General features: G+C 32.9%; 1 protein-coding gene across 3 annotated transcripts in view; it reads right to left on the bottom strand.

The window, feature by feature from the left end:
* The window catches only part of LOC105203446 (coiled-coil and C2 domain-containing protein 1-like), a 105,127-nt gene that overhangs the window by 27,969 nt on the left and 53,444 nt on the right, over positions 1-23,714 (bottom strand). For all 3 annotated transcript variants that reach the window (XM_026139868.2, XM_026139869.2, XM_026139870.2), the window contains exons 6-9: positions 20,027-20,359; positions 12,033-12,394; positions 11,736-11,911; positions 10,986-11,252 (exon numbers count right to left, since the gene is read on the bottom strand). In XM_026139868.2, coding sequence (XP_025995653.1) covers positions 10,986-11,252; positions 11,736-11,911; positions 12,033-12,394; positions 20,027-20,359 — 1,138 coding nt within the window. The remainder of the gene's footprint in view (positions 1-10,985; positions 11,253-11,735; positions 11,912-12,032; positions 12,395-20,026; positions 20,360-23,714) is intronic.

Raw genomic sequence — 23,714 nt, 5'->3', positions numbered from 1 at the left:
TGATCTTATCAGTTTGACCTTGGATGGCGTCACGAAGGTCATATCGAAATCACATTAAGTTTTTTAAATGGAACACCCTATTTTTGATTCCAGAATCTAATAGCTGGTGTCAAGACTTTTCCAAAACACTATAAGAATGTTTATTTTCGTTGACTACTTTCCGAGTTGTGCGGCTTGAAAGTTACACTACCGCCAGCATCAGCATTACTCAAGATGTACCATGTGGTGGTTACTTAGTCGGATTTAATCTTGTGTGTGGGTGTGTGTATACGTGCATGCGTATGTGTATGGGGGAGGAAAAGGGGAGTCAAAGTTTTATGTACTCTGCTTTTGTTTATTAACTGGATTGATTATGTTTGATGATCAATCATGTCCAGATTGACTGTATGCATTTTCCCGTGCTTAGCATTATCCAGAATGAACGACGTGGACGTGACGAGAATTTCATCCCATTGGGGTGCTTGATTCACGTGAGTCCCCTTGCCTCTCACGTTCGGGAATGAATGAGTGTATGTTTTGTTAAGCGACTAAATGTTCAAAGTGAGCACCATTCTCTGCGATGCAAGCATCAACTCTATTTTGAAAATCATTGGTTGCTCGAAGAATTTCCTCGGCACGTAAGGATCGAATTGCTTCACTTATTCTACGAATCATATTATCCCTCGTAGTCGGACGTTCATGATAGTCCAAGTTTTTTATCCTTCCCCAGAAATAATAATCAAGGACGGTGAGATCTGGTGATCGGGGTGGATAATTGATTGGACCGTATTTGCCTATCCACTTGTCGGGGAACATAGTATTTGCCGCATCGTTGCCGCACGAGCAACTCTCGATGTATGAGACGGACATGCATCTTGTTGGAACCACATGTTCAGGCGCAATTGCAGAGGAATATTTTCTAGTAAGGCAGGAAGATCTGTCATTATCAAGGCGGAATATCTATCACCGTTTAGATTTTCGTCAAAGAAAACAGGACCTATGATTTGACTTCCAATAATTCCACACCAAACATTGACTTTCCAAATGGTTTGATGATCTACTTCTCTCAACCAGTGAGGATTATTTTGTGCCCAATAACGAGAGTTCCAAGTATTAACAGATCCATCACTTTTAAGTGTACATTCGTCAGAAAATAAAATTTTCAAGTGGAAATCAAGTGGTTGCTGTCTTATAAAGTTGCAAAATACAAGTCTCTGTCTAATATCGTTATAATTCAACGCTTGATGAACAGACATTCTGTAAGGGTGAAATTTGTTATTTTTTAGAATGCGCCAAACACTGATTTTACTAACACCAGAATCTTGTTCTCGTCGTCTTAAAGAATCATAAGGGTTCAATTCTGTCGATGCAAGAATTTCCACTGTTCTTTCATCCATAATCGGACGACGAATTTGTGTACCTTGTTATGTTGAGGCTGAACGACACCTTTAATTTTGATTCGTTTAGCCAAACGTGAAAAAACATTTCGCGAGTGAGGAGTCCGATCAGGATAACGTTCCCGCTACAATCTTTCCGCTGCAATGAATGTACCTCGACACTCACCTAAAATTAGCAGCATATCATATGCTTCTTTATTGGAATAGGACATGGCTAAATAAACCTAGACTAATAAAGAAGGTCGGATTTTTGTTGCGCGATTGATACTGATATGACGGTTATTGAAGACGTAGGTGACAAATTTGAGAGAGTTATTGTCACTCGTGTTGAGTTGAGTCACAATAGCGTTGTGGTGAATACATCTCTACTACATCCTATGCAAATAACAATATGTATAAAATCACGAGTTAGACATCGTTATGCAGAAAGCCGCGCTCGTTATTGCTCGTGTGCTACCGTTAAAGTAATAATGTAATTACATAATATTATGACATACATATGTATGTGACTATCTACGGTCGCGACAGCTAACTTTCACGATTTTTCATGATCTGTTTTTGTTGGCCCGGCTCGCGTGTTTACTTTCTTTGTGTCGGCTGCATGGCTTTCTGCGTAACGCGTGATTTTATATTGTTATTTACATGGTGTTGGCGGTAGTGTAACTTTCAAGCCGCACAACTCGGAAAGTAGTCAACGAAAATAAACTTTCTTGTAGTGTTTTGGAAAGGTCTTGACACCAGCTATTAGATTCTGGAATTAAAAATAGGGTGTTTCATTTAAAAAACTTAATGTGATTTCGATCTGACCTTGGCGACGCCATCCAAGGTCAAACTGATAAGATCATTGAATAGATCTTTTGAAACCCTACAACTTTCGTCTGAACATATTTTTGATTGGTCCTAATCCTGCGAAGAGAAAAGGGGTGTACGAGTGGTCTGAAACACCCTGTATATTCTAAATAATAATGCATGCTAAAATAGATAAAATTCCGAATTTGCTCTGAAAATACAAAAAGACTTTCTGATCAACCTAATAAAATTTTTTATATTACAAATATATTACAGTTGTGTTATTATTATATATAATTTATTTACTTTTATTTTGAAAACCAATTTTTCTTGGGACTCACCTTCAAAAAGCATCATTTTATCATCTCAATAGAACATAGCTGAGAAATCTTTTAATGTTGCATCTTTTACTCTATTTTGTGCAATTTTTTATTTACGAGAAATAAAACGCCGCTATATTCATCTGTGGCGGAGCCATGTATTATGCCATATTGTAATATTTGTATGATATTGCAATATTTCAAAATCATATATCTTAACTAGAAAGATATTCGACCGATACATGTAACATACAAATCTAAACAAGAAGGCCTTCCAGGTCGTAGCTGGATCTTGATGCTTTATATATATTCGTGTAATTTTATATACTTTCTCAGATTCGACATGGACTAACGCGCCGATATACTTACGTCATAACACAGTTATAATCGAATAAGAGTCAGTAATATCACATTTTATTAAATTAAAATTAATTTAATAATACACAATGCCACTAGCATCTAAATATTAAAATTTTCAGGGGGAAAGGGAGTTAATATTTAGATGCTATTGGCATCGTGTATTATTAAATTAATTTTAATTTAATAAAATGTGATATTACTGACCCTTATTCGATTATAACTGTGTTATGATCAAAAGTAACGGCGCGCAGTCTATGTCCACTCTGAGAAAGTATATAAAATCACACAAATATATATAAAGCATTAAGATCCAGCTACGATCGTGGAAGGCCTTCTTGTTTAGATTTGTATCATATATCTTATTATTATATAATATAATATAAATATTGTAAAAATACTACATTATGATATATTGCATTGTAATTTCTCAATACTACAATTACAATATTACATCATAATAAATCGTAAGGTAATATTTCTCTAAATTTGTATAATATATTATTATATAATTTATAATATTACTGCAGTATTATATTATAATATTACTGACATATTACATGCTATGTGGATATTCTATATTTTTAATAAAAATAAATTTTAGCAACATAACAATTATCAAGATTTACATCTATTTATCAATCCATAAATCCGAAAAGATAATTCTTAATATATTTTACCAATACATACTATTGAACATGCGTGATGGCACATGCAAAAATCAATTAATTTTAACATATAGCAAGAAAAGATTTGTATCAGATTGTTACATCCACAAAATAACGGGATTATAAAAAAATAATCGTATTTTTATATTAAATAAAATTTTGAAAAAATGCATATAATTTCCTGCTTCTGACGTCATAATTTTATACAATTTGCAATAAAAAAATATCAAGTTTATTAACAACAAATAAAACAAGATAAAAAAATGTAGTAACATTAAAGTTCTTTTACTTTGCCACACAGTTTTTAAAAAATTTTTTTTAATTTTTGAAAGATATAATATTAATATAATATTAATAATTTTTAAAAATTATTTTTTATCCTTAATTCATTATTATTTAAAAATTGATTTTCTACAATTTAAAAAATATGAATAATTTATTAATAATAAAAGAGGGTGTTAAAAGTGTTAATTTTGACAAAGCACTCCTCAATAGACCTTAAAAAATCATTGTTTGGGTTCTTAAATGACAAGAAAAAATAGTCATTTGTTCCAGAAGTGATAAAAACTTTGCAAAAATGGCTTAAATAAAGAAAAAATTAACGTTAATTAAAAACCTGCCTATACGAATATCATATCTATTTTGTAGTGTATGAGATACCGCCACCAAAGGGATGCATGGGGCTAAGCTGGGGTGCGTTCAGAATGAACGTCCGGGTGCACCCAGATGTCGTTTTATCTTTGTTGTTTACCGAATGTGAAAAACAAAGCTAGAATGATATCTGAGTCCACCTAGACGTTCATTCTGAACGCAGCTCTAAAAAAATACCACACCATCATTATATATGCAATAGAATGCATCCGCAAAAATCATCTTTATATTAGAGCGAATTTTCCTGGTGTCTCTACACTAAAAATACATGTTATTGAGAACTATCGATTTTTATTGATATTATAATCTCATACATATAGTATATACACAATAGTACTGTATTTCAAATTTTGGCCCATCTGCCAATTCAATTCCCACTTTTATTATTTTGGGAAAAAATAGTTATCATGTCTAAACATTGCTCTGAATGTGCACGATTGCTTGAAAAAAGACCACACACTGAATATCGTGAAAGTAATGATATAGTTACATATATTAATGTTACTTAAGGCTCCTGACTCCTCAGCCGAGAACTCCGCGTTGACGGTAGCGACATTTCGTCGCGGACAAAATTAGAACTAATACACGTGAAACGTGACAGATTGACGATGAAATGTTATCGTGCATGTCATTTTGTTATTATGTGTTTCATTGTGAAAACATGACTTGTCTCGTATTTATTCAAATTCGTAAAATGGACCGCGAATAAAGTTTCTTTGAATTTTATACATAAAAGTACATTTTTCACTCCTTTTAATAGCTATCCGTGTGTTTTCCTGTCTGAATAGACGTCACTTTACGTGCTTTTTACGACTATTTACTGATTGCTAGACGAAAAAAGGATAGTCGTGACCGTATTTAGAAGTGTTTTAAAGCCATTTGATTAGTCTGTTTTATCCAAATTGGCATTATTTAGAAATGGCACGTCGGACAAAATTATGTGCCCATGTGTTTTCCTGTTTCAATTGCTTCACTTTACATGCTTTTTACAACTATTTACTGATTGTTAGGCGGAAAAAGGATAGTCGTGACCGATATTTAGAAGTGTTTTAAAGTCATCTGCTTAGTTTGTTTTATCCAAATTGGCTTTATTTACAAATGGCATGTCGGACAAAATTACGTGTCATTTCACGCAATTTCTCGCTTCTGACGTCACGACTTCAATATGGCCGCGGCGAGTACTCAGGAGCCTTAAAAAAATACAAGCCAAATACATCTAGCGCTCAAATCTAGCGCTCAATTTTACTAATAACGAAGATAATTTAAATATAACTGTTCCATCTGTAAGAACCAATCTGTCTCATAAGAAATGCATGTTAAATTACAACTAACATTTGTATCACATATAACTTCCCTGGAAAAGGTTTCGGATAGGATTTTAATACAAACTTTTCCAAACTTTAACAAACAGTTGCGAACAAAATCTGTGTCCGTTTTAAACCGAGATCATCCGAATCAAATTTGTAACTCTTTTCAATCCGTTCATCAACTTCAAATTCTATTGAATCCGTAATACATTAAAAAATCAATTTCAATCTGTACATCCTTCACCATTTTAATTCGAATGAATCCAAAGCAGTCATTCACTCCTTCTTAATCATTAAGTCCAATCCGAATGAATCTGAGGCTTATTCTAATAATCTCTTTCAATCCTCAATCTATGAGTCCAATCCAAACAAATCCGAACAAGGTTTTCAATCCTTCTTAATAAATGCGGTTTTTTGAGATTCAATCCAAATAAGCCAAAATAAACTTTCAAAACTTTTTCAATCCGTGCATCTAATCCGAATGATTCAGAAACTCATCCGGAAAAACGTTCAGCCTTCTCAATCCATAAATTCAATCTAAACAAATTCGAAGCTAGTCCAGACAAAGTTTTCAATCCTTCTTAATCCGTGCAGTGTCTCGAGGTTCAATTAAAACAAATCCGACAACAATCCGAAACAAGCTTTCTAACTTTTTCAATCCGTGCTTTCAATCCAAATAATTCCAGAATATATATGATTTTATATACAGGGTGTCAGAAAAAAAGGGTCACATATTTTGATAGCAAGTAGTATTGATCAAAACAAAAAGAAAAGGTCTAATTAACATGGGTCCTAAAACTAATATCTTCAAAGATACAAGCTATTTTATTATTTGAGCTCTTTGTCATTTTCTTATTAGTCGTGTCATCTTTAAAATGTCTCCTGATATTTACATTTGCAATAGATACTACAAGTCAAACGACATTGCGTAGGCCTTAACGAATGTGAGCAGCTCTAGTAAACAAAAGAGTGTTTACTACTGTTGCTATACGAGAGTTCGTCAATACGAGATTAATCGTCTCAGTCAGCATTAAAATTTTTTGTTTTTTGTAAAAAAAGGAGTTTTTATTTTGTTATCATATGTACATACATTTAGTTTCTTTATTTCAGTTTTTTTTATAGAAGATTAATGATTACATTTTATATTAAAATAAAAATTATTTTTTTATCTCTTTTTGTTTATTTTTTATTTTTTAAAGCACCTAGAAAAAAGATATCCCCATTGTACTCCACTCTTCCCTACTCTTTTGTTCATTACATTCTAAAGATGACCCGACTAATAAGAAAATGACAAAAAGCTCGAATAACAAAATAGCTTGTATCTTTGAAGATATTAGTTTTAGGACCCATGTTAATTAGATCTTTTCTTTTTGTTTTGATCAATACTACTTGCTATCAAAATATGTGACCCTTTTTTTCTGACACCCTGAATATTGATATAAATGATATGCTTTAATTATACATGTTTTATCGATAACATATATTGACCTGATTTATCAGTTATGTATAGATATAAGCATAAAATGTTCACAGGTCTTCACAAGGGATCAGTTCGCGGCGATCATAGAACTGAAACAACGTTCACCGAAGTCACGACTTGGATGGGTGATCGCTTAGAAATTTTTCAAAAATGCTTAAATTAGGTTCCTAAAAAAAAATTCCTTTTTTGGGGAATTTTTTTCGTTGCAAAAGTTTTTTAAAATGTTGCAAAAATATTGTTTTGTTTATTAGGATTATGTAATAATATAATATTCTTATCAGGCATCCAGTTTAGATCGGATTTAATCGAACTGGAATCTTTCCGCCGACTTCAATTGACGACAGATTTAATGGGATGCTATTCCTATTTTTCATGGATTCACTTGGTATAACTTGGTATACTGACTCATTCGAGAACAGATTTAGGACTAAAATGAATCCAGACAAATTAAAATTTTCCTATCCAAATCTTTCGTAAACTTTCACCAGGGTTGGTGTTTGCTGGAATCAGATCTTGATCATCTTATTACGGAAGAGATAATTTCTTTTTCAAATAAAGGAAATATCTTATCTCAATTGATTTGCAAAAAAAATCTGAATGTTTGAAAATCAACATTCAAACGTATTCAGGTCTCTAAAATGAATTATTTCCTTGAACTTAATGATTCTCAGCTTTGTCTGTATATTTGTGGCACTTATCAAATTAAAATGGCGAAAGGTTATTACGCTGATCACATTAATGAGGTAGGTGATTTTAAATTTATACTCACGAAAGAATCTGTAAATATGGATTATGCGAAGTATTCAACATCAGTAGATTCCAAAATAACATTTTATTTAAAGCTCGATTGCGTTCTAGACAATCAAATTCTGTTAAATAATTTGTATATTTGTTTGTTGATAAAACAAAAGACGGAATTGATGCTACTTGGGCATACTTGTGAATGCAAGGTAAGTCAACGAATTGTTGGATATTGTTCTCACGTTGCAACACCTGTGCAGTTTTTTAGTAAAGCTTGATTTTAAAAGAACATCTCAATGCCTGCTCAATTCCCCGACTACTTTAATAAAGAATCATTATCATCAAATTCTGAAAGTGCAGACAAAGTATGAATTATTTTCATATTATACATTTGCACACACATGCATATATATAACATAGAGGGTTTGGAGTCATAAGATACCACAGAAGTAACAAACTGTGGATTCCAGATCTCTGCAAAGAGATCTGGACTGGTGGATTATACCTCCACGGGATGCTTCTTGCATAGTGCTAAAAGTAGTCCGCGATCTTTACATGCAATATGTACTTACAATTTTAGCTAAAATCATCAATTTCCAATTATTAACTATACATATAGTTATTTCAGACTTGAGGCTTTCGTGGCCATTGATTTCGTTAACTGAGAGGGTTTTTGGATGGATGCCACGTGCGTGTTGGGCACTTTGCCGACGTTTCGCAAACATTGCATCATCAGGGCTGAGAGCTCCGATACTGAGCTCCCTTCGGTTGTGGTGGTTTTTATGTGTCCCCGTTACGCCTGGTGGGGGTTGGGGGGGGGGGTTGATTTGATCAGCCAATCAGAGCGTTTTGATTGACCGGCCGGTCAATTAAAAAACCACTTCAAAAACTCACTGGTCTCAATGGATCTCACATCAAGAATTTTATTGATTTTGTGAACAAAATTGCAAAGATCAAAACAAAACCCAATGACATCCTGGTGAGTCTTGATGTGGTTTCATTGTTCACAAATGTCCCGATCCAGGATACGTTGGACATTATCAAAAAGTCCGACAAACTTCCGGCCTACCACTTCCCACTAATAAAACATTGCCTAACCTCGACCTACTTCCAGTTTCAAGGAGAGTTCTTTAAACAAACCTCTGCAGCAGCAATAAGATCCCCTGTTTCACCCATTATCGCGAACATTTTCATGGAACATTTCAAAGACAAAATTCTGAAGAACGCACCCCTAAAACCTTCCGATACGTAGATGACACATTTGTTATATGGAGCCACGACAAAAAAACACTCTCACCCTTCCTCGCTTTTCTCAAAGCCCAACCCCAAACATTAAGTTCACAATGGAGGTAAAACAGAGGAACCAAATTCCCTTCCTAGACGTGTTGGTTCAAAGAAACGGAGATGGTACCTTAGGCCATCGGGTTTACCAAACACACTCGCCGATATGTTCACGCAACCTCCCATCAGCATCCGTCACAAAAGAATTCAGTTATCAGTTCATTGGTATACAGAGCCCTCACAGTTTCTGAACCAACGTTCCTGGATAAGGAGTTACAACATCTTAATCAGACCTTGACTAAGGTACAACAGCAAAAACATTAATCAAATAACCAAGAGATTGAAGAACAAGATCTCCAGTCCCAACGACACCAAAACTCTGGATGAAGAAAGAGAAAGGAAAATGACGGCTGTCCTTCCGTATCTTGAAGGTACAACAGAGCGCATAGGCAGAATTTTGAGTAAGCATAACATCAGAGTAATCTTCAAACCCCAGAAGAAAATTGCTCAATTACTCCCTAACCCCAAGAAGGGGTTAGGGAGTAAGACCCATCAAAGACCAAGCCTGGAAACACCAGGTGTGTACAAGATACCTTGCGTCTGCGGAAAAGTGTACATAGAAGAAACCGGGAGAAAGATCAGTACACGGATCAAGGAACACCAGAGGTGTGCCAAATACAGCCACTTTTCGTAATCAGCCTTGGCGGAACATTGGATGAAGACTGGACATGCTGTGCAGTATGATAGTCTACCATGTTGACCCCGTCACAAGGCTACTTCACCAGAAAATATCGGGAAGGTCTGGAAATCTTAAAACATTCTAACAACCTCAACCGCGACAAAGGCCTTCAAGTAAATCCTATTTGGCATACCGTTCTTCCGGGTTTTTTAATTGACTGACCGGTCAATCAAAACGCTCTTATTGGCTGACCAAATCAACCCCCCCAACCCCTACCGGAGGCAACAGGGACATATAAAGACCACCATAACCAAAGGGAGCTCAGTATCGGAGCTCTCAGCCCTTATGATGCAAGCTGCAATGTTTGTGAAACGTCGGCAAAGTGCCCAACACGCACGTGGCATCCATCCGAAAACCCTCTCGGTTAACCATATAGTTATTGTCATTTTTTAATATATTTAAGCCATTCTAGCAATGTTTCCAACACTTCTAAGACAAATAACTATTTTTCTTGTCATTTGTGAATTTTTCAATGGTTTCTTAACAATGATTTTTTAAGGTCTATTGAGGAGTGCTTTAGGGGTCAAAATTGACACTTTTTTTAACACCCTTCTTTATTTATCATATCTGTACCGTTTTAACACCCTTCTGTATTTATCATATCTGAATTACTTGATAACTTTGTTTTTTCTATTTTTTCGGACTCAAAAAATACAAAAAAAAATAAAATGAAAATAAATTTTTTCAAAAAAAAAAATCTTTTATTTGAGCTTATTAAACCAATTAAAAAATTCTACTTTCAATGGTAGCCACATATGTTCTAATTAAAATGATAATTTCAATTCAGTGGAAGATCCGGAATTTTGGTTAGAAATGAACTGTGCATGCAATAAGGTCAAATCTATTATTATTTACATTTTCTATTTAAAAAATAAAACTATTATTATTTAAAAATGAAATTAGTATTATTTATATCTTCTATTTGAAAAATGGAAAATCAATTTTCAAACAATAATAAATAAATAACAAAGATAATTTTAAAAAAATATTTACTTTCCCAAATACATTCGTAAAATTCTTTAAAAACGTGGCAAAAGAAAAAAAACTTAAAATACCAGACTAGTAATAAATTGTAACATTAATCATGCATTATAAAATAAATACCTCCATATTTATGTTAACGCACTCAAAAATTAAAATAATCATATAAACATTTACTAAATAATCACAAAAATTTATCAACCATATAATTGTAAGTCTCTAATAATATTTCTCTCTTCCGAGTTACAATTTGAATTTACTTAAAGATTAATATTAAATATTATCATTAAATTACCCTTTTGCCCAAATTTCACATTTCAATGCATGTCGTTTGAATGCCCTCTGACACTGTCTGGACGTACGATTGATAATGCCATTCAGCAAGAACAAAGCTTGGTATTCGGGATTGGCAGAATCTTTTATCGTCACCGTTCTATCTGTGGGATGGTTATCCGATGGAAATGGAAATTCATATATTACATATGTGTCCGCTTCCCGAGAATAATTGATTCCTCTAATTATAGAAATTTCTACATCGCCATCGTTTAAATCTGTACAACTTCTGAAAAAAAAATTTCCTTCTTTAATCTTTGTAACATAAACAAAAAATTAAAAATTGTAAAATAATTTGATAGGAAAGCAGTAAGATTGAATAATTTATATATATATATATATATATATATATATATATATTATCTCCATTATAACAAAAAATACACAATTATTTAGTTCCTCGTTTTTAAAATTGTTTTAAATTCACATTTCAAAATTAAATCAATTGTGTTATTATAAGTTTTTTCATTATTTGATAAATATATATACAAAATACCATAAAAAAAGTTTTAGTCAAATTCAACAAAAATTACAATTACAATCGATAATATTGCCAATGGAAATTTCCACCGGCTGAGCACGAGGTCTAACTTAACTCAGAAAATACGATACAGCATTGAGTTGTCATGAATCGTAAATGTACTAGAGAGAGAAGTAGAAACCTAGTAGAAACCAACTCAACTTGAGTTATCGTAAACCAATGTATACTAACTGTACTATTTGATGAGTTTTCGATTCATAATGATGTTGTGGTGGTGGTAGTGAGTCACGTTTTCTAACTCTCAGCATATCCAAATCTCGCGTGTAGCTCAATGCAAGTCGTTCCCATTTATTGTATCCAGGAACATCTCCCAGTGCTTTTGAATGATCTCGTGTAGACAAACACCACTGTAAAATCATTTGCAAACGTTATATTAATAAATTGAATAATTAATAATATAATATCATATTTCTATAACACAACAGAACAACAAATAAGTTTTCCTTTTGCGCAACTTTATTTGATTACCTTAATTTGCTTAATTAATTGGGTTTCAAGATTTTTATAAATTTGATCGTCTGTTCCGTTTAAACCTTCTAGGAAATCTTCAGAAGACACCAGTACAAAATTTTCATCCTTTTGCGATGTACTAAGTTCTACTTTTTCAAGAGGCGATAATGGAATAGAAGTCATATCGACAGGCAAACCACATTTGCTAGCTTCAATTAAAGGCTGTATCCCCTTCGCCTGTCTTAGATAATCACGTGCTACATCCATGTCCCCATCTTTCTTTGCATTCAGAGCGGCTTGCTTCAACTCGCGTTGCCGTAGCTGCAATTGCATCATTTGTTTTTCTGCGCGTGATGTAAGCCTCTGATTTTGTTTCTGTCCTAATAAAAAAATGCAACACGAAAAAAATTCAATGTAAAATATAGGTTTTATATTTTAATGAAACAGAGCAATAAGTAATTTAAAAAGAAAAACATAAATTTACACAAGAACAATATATAAAATTGATTTAATTTCAAGACGACGTCTTATCTGGGCAGTATAAACTTTGTTCTAGGTAAATAATTGTAAGGATGTAATCGTTGTCGATTAATCGAGATTAATCGAGATATTAATATGTCATTAATAAGAAGTTTGAAACTAATGATGCTAGCTCCGTATTCATGCGTTTATCAATTTAATTTATCGTTGCCTGGATCTATATAAACAGATTCCGCTATAAGGCACGAAAGCATACACGCGATTTAATTTACTGAACGTTCTTTTTTTTGTAAAACAGTTTATTCAAGTTGTAATAAACATTTGTATTAAACACAAACGAAGCTGTAATTAGTAGTAAAACTTATCTATAATAAATTTAAACAATTATTGTTTTATAAGATTTTAAAATCTGTTCTATATATTTCTTTAATGTAATGCATTTTTTATAACATTTACATAAATCAATTCTTACTATTCAATACAAAAATATAAAGATATATTAAACTTGGTTAGATGGCAAGTGAAAATGTGTCCGGAAAGAACTGAATGCGTTTGTTGCGATAATAGGAAAATAAATTAAAAGCTGTGTAAGGAAAAATTAGATAGGTGAGGTGATATAGAAATAGGAAAAGTGTGAATGTATAAGGGCGTTAAGAGATAAGGTAGATAATGTTCATAAAGTAAAAGAAAAAAACAAACTTAATAGCGCGCAAGTAGAAAAAGTAGCTGACTTGATTTTAATATGTCTTTTAATTAAGAGAATTTACTAAAGGAAATAGTTTCTCATAAGTGGAAGCATGTTCATTTGTAAACCAGTAGATCTGTTCGTATTGCTTGCACTTTTTACAATCACAAGGAAAATCTCAGAAGTGTACATCGAGTTTTTCGATGCCAATTTTTTTTATTCTTGAGACAAAAAAAATATACGTTTCGCAGCGTTTATCAACATGTGGCTTTGTTTTCAAATTTATAAATTTTTTAAAAATTAGATGATGGCCTCAACGATTCGGGTTCACATTCAACGGCAATCTTTCTTTATCCTTAATAGATGTGTGTTCAGTTAGGTTTGGTATTTCTTTCAAATAATGACATTATAATACGTGAATTTTGTAATAATGCATATAAAACAGCAATGTATCAGACTTCCGCTTCTAATAGTTTTGTTGTGCCCCGGTGATGGCTCCGGGGGACGTCGATAGGTATATCGGGATCTTTTCGGCGCCTTAGGAGTTAGGACTCGTAGGAAGGGCCGCTCGGTGGTTGAAGATAAAACACTTGCTTGTTCCAACGTTAAAATAATGTATTTTCTTCAGTATTGCCCTCGTTACACTTGTAGTATGATTATATATGTCGCTCGTTTGCTTCTTCTCGGACGGCCCGGTATATATAGGTCGGCTGTTATCTCCGGATTGTGTTACAAGCTCGACGTGTAAGTCACGCACGGCGAGTAACACACCGGACAGCTGTTTGTCAAACTCTTCCGTCGCTTTCCGATTTTGTCGCGATATTTATACGGAAATTCGTCGTTTGGTTCGGCCAATCGTGTTCCTTGCGGCATGCAGCTCCCACGCTTAGCCGAAATCCGAATACTGGAAAGCGACTCAGCATTAGCTGGCGCGGCGCGATGGTGTTGCGGGCCGGAAGCCCGACAGACCATCAGCGTCTTTCGATATTTCTAGCGTATGCGGAATTCGAGTCCGCTACGCGTATGCATAGCAATAGGAATCTTAATTTCCTGTTGCTATGCGTGTAATTTCGTAGTTGTACAGGGTACAACAGTTTTAAACTAAAAAATTTTTGTGAGAAAAAGTGAAGAGTGATAGACTGAGTGAAGATGAAGAAGTGTGCGAACGAGAGAGTGGAAAATGAAGCACAGGGAAGATATAGAAGTGTAAGGCAGAAAGAATTAGGACTGAAAAAGGAGGAAAAGAGACGGGAAAAGGTTTAAAATTGAGGTTAGAAAACGAGGCAGAATGGAAACTAACTGACTGACTGACTGACTTAGCTTTATTACTATTCTAAGGACCTGTCCTCTAAGAATATATACAATAGAGAAATAACAAGATGTGAAAAATTTACAAAGAAACTTAACTTAAAATATATAACAGAACAGAACAGTGTATAAAATAATAGAAACAAAAAGAAAACAAGAAAAAAGTAGTGCAAACTTTTAACTATAACGTAATTAATAAACTTGAATAAAATATAAAACATAAAACAAAACAAAACTATATGTAATAATTAAAGAAAAATAAAATAAAAAAATAGTGCAAAAATTATAACCGTGGCATAATTGAGAAAAAAAGACAAAAATATACCAATTTAAAAAAAAACGTAATTACAGTAATCGCTACTTTGCAATAATCATTCGATCACTTAATTAAATTGTATATGAGGTTGACCCGCCACTCTCCTCCACAGATGACCAAAGAAAAGACGCCTAAATAGTTTTAGCAAATTCGCTTCCTTAACATGAGGTGGAAGAAAATTCCACCACAAGCAGCTGGTGTGAATGAATGAGTGCTGAAATGTGGAGATGCGGCAAAATGAAATAGCGAAGTCCATGGGAAAGGAGGTAAAGCAAAGGTGAGAAAGGGAACGGAGAAAGGGTTGGAATATACTGGCGAGAAAAACAGGAGAGTCTGAGTGGATGATGGTGTAAACTAGAGTGCAGATCAAAAATTTTCTCCGGTCATCGGCGGTCAGCCATCCGAAACGTTCGTAGAACGGGGACACATGCTCATCCCTACAAAGTTCAAATATGAAACAAACGCATGCGTTCATAAGGCGCTTAAGTTTTAGTTTTTGTTGACCAGTAAAATCCGTTAGCACGGCGGAGAGAGAGAGAGAGAGAGAGAGAGAGAGAGAGAGAGGAGAGGGGAGAGAAAGAGAATAACAAAAATAGTAACCGTGAAATAGATAATACATAGCGGCGAGTGAAAAGTAGTAGCGCGGAAAGTAGACACAGAGTAGTATAAAGATGATAAATTTGGCAAGGAAAACAGGGAGAGAAAGGTATGGTAGTGTAGGATAATGTAAAGAGAAAATAATAAAGAAATCGAGAAAGAAAAAAATAATAAATCTCAACAAAAGAGAGAATATTGATTCAGAGAATAGAGGAGGTAAAATGAGCGATATTTAACTGAAGTATGGAAAAAGATGAACAGATATGAAGATTGGACATATACAAGAAAGAAGAATCTAATATTGATTGTATCATGGGAAAAAGTAACAAGAAAAAAGGTTTAAAAAATGATAATAGAAGATTGTGTGGATTCAGACCACACTAATGATGTGGATAAGAGCGGAAAAAGTAAAGAGGGGGAAAAAAGAGGAGCAAGAAGATAGATTTGCTTTAGGGAGAGCAGAGAGGAATTTAAAGAAGCGCTGGGAAACTACAAATGAAAAATGATGAGATGAGACAGATGTAGAAAGAAACAAAAGAACAGATAAAAAAAATACTAGAAGGAGATAATAAGACAAAGAGGTAAGAAGTAAAAAAAGAACTAGTAGGATGAAGTATGTAAACTAGTAGAATGAAGTATGTAAAAAAAGAACTAGTAGGATGAAGTATGTAAAAAAAGAACTAGTAGGATGAAGTATGTAAAAGAGAAAAATAGAAGGACTTTGAAGAAGTGGAGAGGAAGAGAAAAGAAAGCGGACAAACGTATAGAAAAAAAAGATTATTATATAAGAAATTGTTGGAAAGTAAAAAAAAAGGAAAATGAGAAATGGAAAAGGCTGCAAAATTTAAAACGGAAAGACAGATGTAAAAGGTAGTGGAAAAGCAGAGGAAGAAAAGAAAAAGAGTGAATGAGGGAATTAAAGCTGAGAAATAAAATAATTATTTTGTAAACTTATTGGGCGGAGTGAGTGCAACACCTTAGGTGGTAAAAGAGGAAGAAAAAAAATCAAGAAAAGAGACTAATAAGAAATAAGAATAGAAAAGCATTTTTAAATTCCTTGATTTTTTAAAAATAACATTTTATATTAAATAATTAAAAACGGTTTAAAAATTATACATATATAACAATTTTTTAAATATAAGATTTAAATAAAAAATCTCATCCGCGGGGATCAAACCTGCGATTCTACGCTAGTCGCTAGTCGGCGTCCTAACGCCCTACGCTACGTCGCTAAGTTGACAATTGTTCTTCTGTAACATTTATAAATGCCGGAAATATTTAATCGTCATTTTCTCAAGAATATCTAATTTTCGCTACAAACCACTTTACTACAGTAAAGGTCTGAGTGAATACTACACGCCCATAAAATTTTATTAAAATCGATGACCCACATGTCGCGGACTCCCCTTATAAGATGGGAAAAAGTACAGGAAATATTAAAAGAATAAAGGTGATAGAGATAGATGAACTACTGGCTGAAGTCTGGAAGTATAGAGAGTAGAGGATTGGAAAATGGGTATGGAAGATATATAACAGAAATAAGAAGAAATAGATTGAAGACTGGAATAAAGAGATCATTATCTCGCAAATATGTCAATTATAAAGAAGTGAGAGAGAGAAAGAGAGAGAGAGAGAGAGAGAGAAATCATTATTTAGAAAAAGGGAGAAAGTTCCAGTGGAGGACTATAGGCAAATTTTGTTGATATCAACGTTATACAAAATGTATGCGTCGGTGCAAAAGATTAAAGGAAAAGATGAAGAAAAAAAAGATCAATTCCACAAACAGAGTTTAGACAAAGTCTGGGGATATTATAATAGAATATAATATTTATGGGATAATATATCAAAAATTATTTAATAGACAAATTTGTAAGGCAAAAGGAAAAATAATAGGACTTTGGAGCCGTGCTTAATTCTGTAGATAAAGGGATATTAGTAAAGGCACTGAAAAAGAAAGAGGTAAGAGTTAGTACAATGTAAAAAGGTGTTGAAACAAAAAATAGAATAAGAGTAGAGGAAAATGCTAGTGAATGTTTCCAGATGGGAAGGGGAGTAAAGCAGAGACGTTCTTGAGCCCGTGCAAAATAAGAAGGTATCATGGCGGCGAGCGTGCAACATGCGTTTTAACGTGCTGCGTCTTTGGTGCGTGTACTAGTGTTATGAGAGACGCTTCTTCTTATTCGTTCTGCCAATAAATATTGGACACCCAACACAATAACCTTGTGACATTAATTATCCTACAAATTACAATCTCCTAACTGTGGATTTAGAAGAATTGAGGAAAGATGGGTCAGGCTAAAAAAAAACAATTTATTCGTATGCAGACGATATGGTGCTATTGGCAGAGAAGAAAGATGGAATAAGAAGTATTTTGGCAAGACTGAAAAGATGTTTAAACAGAAAAGAATTGGAATTGAATTTAACAAGACAAATGTTATAAAATTTAGAAAGAAAGAAGAAAAGAACCTAAAGAATAAAAAAAAATAATTGAGGATGTGAAAAAATATTCGTACTTGAGATACATAATACAAATTAATGGCAAATAGCTCGCGTAAAGAAAAAAGTAAAGAGAGGGACGGCAGATAAGAAAAGTATGGAAAATAAAGAAAAAAAGGTTTAAAAAGAATTGGAGGAAGTTCTCAACGTTACTTTAATCAATAGTAGGATAATGGATGGAAATATGGGAATGGAAAAAGAAACAGCAGAAAAATTACAGGAGAGGTACTTATTGTTAGTAATACTTAATGTTCAATACTTGAGTGTTCGAGGAGTGGCATACACCGGGATATAAAAGAAAGAATTGTAAACGGGGAAACTTAAGAAACGGGCAGAAAGGAGAAGGCCATAGACTTCGAAAAAAAGGCGGAGGAGAGAGAGACTGATTTGACAACGTGTTGGGAGGAAATAAAAACAAGAAGAGAAATGAGGAAAAAGTTTAGCAAAATAGAAAAAAAAAGAGAATGTTTTTTTTTAAGATAAGGGATTGAAATGGATAAAAGTAGAGGAAAAAGATGTGGAACTAAAAAATTTGATGAAGGAAGAAAGAAACGCAAAAGAAAGATGGGATGGAATAAAAGAGTATAGATACAACAGATATAAATAGATAAAAAGCAAAGAATACTGGGATATTTGAAGATGGAATCAGGAGAAAACAGATGAGAAAGAATGGCAAGATTGGAGAATAATGAGCAAATATTGGTTGGATAAGGAGCAAACAAGATGCAGGATGTGTAGCAATGGTTGAAGAACATAGAAACATATTTAAGAGGAATGTATTAGCTAAAAGAAGGGAATGGAATGAAAGAAAGTGATATAAATTGTTTTAGAGAAAAATAAAAGAAAAAGTGCAGTTAAAGAAGTTAAAAGGATGTGCTATACTAACGGAAATTACCGACACATTACAGTGTTCATTAATTTTCGAATTGACTACAGATCACAAAATCCTTTTGCAGACTAAAAGTACGCACCAAAACAAAGTCCGGGCTGATAAATTTTACAAAAAAATCAAACAAAAAGTTAAAAATTTATTTATTTTCAGCTCGTGGATCTGTCAAGCATGGTTAACTTTTGTCATTTACTAACGTTCTGTAGCTCGTATATATGAAATGAGACCAGCCCGGACTTCAGAAAACTCTAACAAACAACACTGACTATGTGTCATTTGAGTTAAAAACCTAACAAAAAAGTTTAATACCTAAACAGCTGTATGTGTACAAATTTCGCTTAGCGCACGTAAACAGAGCAGTGACTGTGTCCAATAGTAGTTGATAGGACTTTTCGCAGATGACAAAATAATCGAAAAACAAAGAAAGATCTATGCGTTGGACAAAGAGCGATAGCCTGGTCTCCCTCGAAAAATAATCTGCAGTGCCGACGTCAAGGAAGTTCTTCGGTTATTTAGCATCCACTTAAGAAGATTGGAAGCAGAGAGAAGACAGTGTGTAAAAAAGAATGTGTGCATGGAAGATGGTGAGAACAAAGGAGAGAGAGAGAGAGAGAGAGAGAGAGAGAATCTGTCTCGCAAAGAGAACTGGAAGCGAACGTTCTAGTGGATTAGCTGATTTGGACGGATAGCGGTGTATGTATGCGTGCATGTGCGTGTGCGTTTGCGTGCGTGCGTGCGTGCGTGCGTGCGTGCGTGCGCGTGTGTTGCGTGCATGCGTGTGTGTACGTACGCACTCGCACCCCCACCAACCACCCACACACATTCACACACACATACATTCGCATGCACACACGCACACAGACAAACAGAAGAGGTGTAAATCCAACCAGACAACGCGGTACATCTCCACGTGGTACATCTTAATGACGCGGTATGCTAATGCCAATGATACCGTAACTTCCAAGCATCATAATTTGAATAGTACTTTTTAAAAAAGAAGAGGTTACTTTTTGTTCAAAGTTACTTTAAGCATAAAAAATATTTAATTATAAAATAAAATTGTTGAGTAAAAAATAATTGCATTTTTAGTTCCCCGAATTTTGGACAATTTTAAGCTTTATATTTGAGTTCAGCAGACCGAAAAACATAAAGAGACCGATTTCATGCAATCAGCTCACAGGCAAATTTTGGCCCTAAACTGCTATCGTTCTTTATATAATTTTGATTTTACTATTCTTTACCTGTACTGGGAGAAACGGGTAGTTTCGGTTGCGCAGATTTTTGTACGGCAGTATTTTCAGATAGCTCGGATGTAGGATGCGCAGTGGTATCAGTATTTTGCGAAGTTGATAATGGTGGAAAACCAGGCGGAATGGGAAGTTCGTTTAAAGGTACATCCTTCCCTTGCGCATACAACTTAATAGCATCCTCAAATTGTTTGCAAATTCTACCATATCTCCGTGCTTTAGATGTGTTACCCTCATTTTCAGCAGCTATTTTTGTTCTCCTGTATACCTCAAGACGCTCCTTAAGAGCACCTTCAATGTTCTCGGGGCCACACTTTGCTGGATCGTCTATTAACATTGTAATTCATATTCATGTTATTATCGTAATTAATCAAAGGTTAATAACGAACAAATGCAATTAATATGCATCTTTAATATGTATATATTTCCTTTATTTACGAATATATCTATCTCTTTTAATTATTCTATCAATCAAAGTCGCTAAATACGTTTAAACGTTTCGACTTCCACAGAGTTTTCTTCAGTAAATAACATTATATGTTTTACGGAACAAAGAACCACCGGCTTGAAGGACCACTTTTATATTGTTACAAAAACCATTTGCTCTTCTGAAAGAGCTAATTTCTCTGAAAATAGCGACTGGAGCGGATATATTATAAAGTACTTGAGCCAAATAAAGCCCAGTACTAAATAAGGCCCATTTTTGAATTTACCATTTAAAAACCCGCTTTGTTTAAAATATATGTTTAAAAGATATGTCATAAAAAGTAGATAAAGACTGAATAAGAAATTAATATCAGTGGCAACACGTTTATTCAGTGCAACGAAAGCTTGTAACAAAGTGGATAAATCAGTCGTTTTTATAAAAATGTGTTGTAAATTTAATAAGTATACATTATTTTATAGTTTATTACAACATATTATAATATTATTCAACTTTCTAACTATAGAAAAAAACAAATACATCACTTTTTGGAATAAATATACTTTTTTATAAATAATGTATTAATAAATAAGGCCCACTTGTACATTTATTGTTATAGCCATTGTCATTTGTTTATTATATATGTGGCTTGCAACAGAGAATAACGATTTTCAATGATGCTAACTTTCCATAAGCTAAATTTGCACTAAAATAGCCATAATTTCTTAAAGTTAAAATATTAATTATAGACAAAATTAAAAATAATTGTAATGTTTTATTAGTAAAATAGATCTTAAAAAATTTCGTATTTGATTAATAATCATTTTAACAGTGAGTTGAAAAATAATATTTAATTCCTTTGTTATTTTCAATTTATTTTTAATTCAGGCCTTATGAAAAGCACAAGAATATAATAAGGCCCAATGTCAGAGTTTAAAAACATTTCTTTTTCGTTTACTTAAAAATGTTTTATATAGAAAATAATTTTATTTTGGCGAGTGGTTAAAATAAACATTTTATTCTCATTTAGTTTATTTCAATATCTTTGTAAATAAAATTTATAAAAAATAAAATAAGTTAGTGGGCCTTATTCGGCTCGGGTACCCTATAAGAAATTCGAACTTAAAATGTTCGTGCACTCAATAACTTTATTATTGTGTCGTTTCTCGCTCGACGACTGACGAATTGTAAGACGCAACTGACATCCAAATAGATCGCCGAAACATTTGACAGGTTTGTCACATATGTATAATATTAAATTCCGCTATATATGTGTGAGCCAATAATGGGTTATAATTCGTAGAGAAGCTCAAATAAGGCAATGTTTAGGGTATTGTATACGTTCGCACACATATTTACATGTACGCGCTCGATACGAGAAGTGAGCAATATTCTCGAATAAGTAAAAATAACAGTTAAAATTGAGAATATTCTCACCGAAACTAATAAACAAGAGAGAACGCTAAAACTACTAAATTTACACTGTTTACACATTTAGACTGATTTGTCTCAACTGTTTTTTCTTTCACTGTTTAATAATACCTAATATTAAGACATTTAAAAAACTAGAATAAAAATAATAGTAAGGTGCGGAATTCGGTTCCGCATCAGCATTTGCAATTTTAACACAAATTACATGAAATTAATATGCTCTCAAAGATGTAAATTTTTCAAAATATTTACAAGTCGTTAACCTTAGCGTCAACAAAGTATGCCTCGTACATTACACACATTATATTCTTTACCACAGTCGTCTATCAAATTTCTTCAAATAGAACTATTTCTATCAAATTTCTATCAAATTTCTTTAAGAGACTATTTCTCCAAGTACAAAAAGACTATTACCAATTTTTATAAAGTATATACTTTTACATTCATACTCAATGTACTGCTCAAGATATTCGGCACTTGCAGAATAAGAACGCCTCATTTTTACATTCATATTCATCTTCTCACCTCATTATTCTTTTCACCTCATTATCTTTACCTCATTATTACATTCATTTTCTACTTTAGATTGGTGAGATACTGATTATGAATGAATGAAGGATGTTCTGCTTGATGGATGGAACTGTGTAACTCGACAGTTGACGTTATAAAAACTTGATTTTATTACCATAATTGTGTGTAATAATACTAATTTATTGTTATTATTTTTTATCTGACACAGTTATGTGACACACATATCATATATTGTTTGCGAAAATTAATATACTTATAAATTATTTGTTAAAATTTTTTATTAAAGAAAGATTTAACATTTATTTAATGAGTAATAACACTAGTTTAAAGCCAAAAATTATTTTAAATCAAATTATTTTTTATAGATCTTTTGGTTCTAAAAACAATACCACAAATCAAATTTCACCAATTTTTTTTGTAGATAAGGTTAACGTTTATCTGAAAATTTTAATCAGATGCCCTGAATGTATTATTCATCTCCTATAAAATGTAAAGGATGCAATTTTTTATTTGAAATCTTATTTTTTAGCTATACTATGATTGAAGCTGGAAACTACTTTTGAAGTAGTATTGCACACACAATCGGCAGCTCAGCCGTGAAGCGGCAAAAGCATGAAAATGATTTTATCATTATTTGTCCTCCTTTTTTAAATCATACAATTTTTGTCAGAAACATTTTTTTCGAAAATGCATTTGCTTGGAAAAATTTGAAATGGGCAATTAAAATCTCATGTTCAAATATGCATTTAGTATAATCTAAAAGGATAAATTATACTGTGTACATGTGTATGAATAGCCCTAAACTACGAATATTATAAGTATACATTATAACAATTATAACTTTATAAGGGAAATGTTACTATTTCAACAAAACTTTATATTTACGTCCTTTATATTATAGTTAAAAAGTAACATACTAAAATCAAAAGAAATACATTTTATAAAAAAAAAATATGTTCATAACTTCTGATCAGAATTTCAAAATAATGTTGATCTTTTTTTACAAAAAATTTCAAATATTTAAAAAAAAACCATTTTTATCATTATTAAACCTAAATTATTTCATAAACCTAACGTGTTGGTGAAAATTGGCTTGTAGCATTGTTTTCAGCATTCAAAAATCTATTATAACACTTTGCTCAAAATAACTAAGATATATATTTTTTTTTAATTGTAAATTATTGTTGCACTTAAAAAAACTCATTAAAAATAATTTTCAAATAAAAGTAAATTTGATATTAAAAATTGTTCAGGAATAAGTATTCATAAACATAATATCATCAAACTCATCGATAT

Source organism: Solenopsis invicta, chromosome 2, assembly GCF_016802725.1.
Source record: "Solenopsis invicta isolate M01_SB chromosome 2, UNIL_Sinv_3.0, whole genome shotgun sequence".
NCBI classification, from domain to species: Eukaryota; Metazoa; Arthropoda; class Insecta; order Hymenoptera; family Formicidae; genus Solenopsis; species Solenopsis invicta.
The sequence above is the reverse complement of the archived record's forward strand: the minus strand, read 5'-3'. Positions and strand labels throughout refer to the sequence as shown.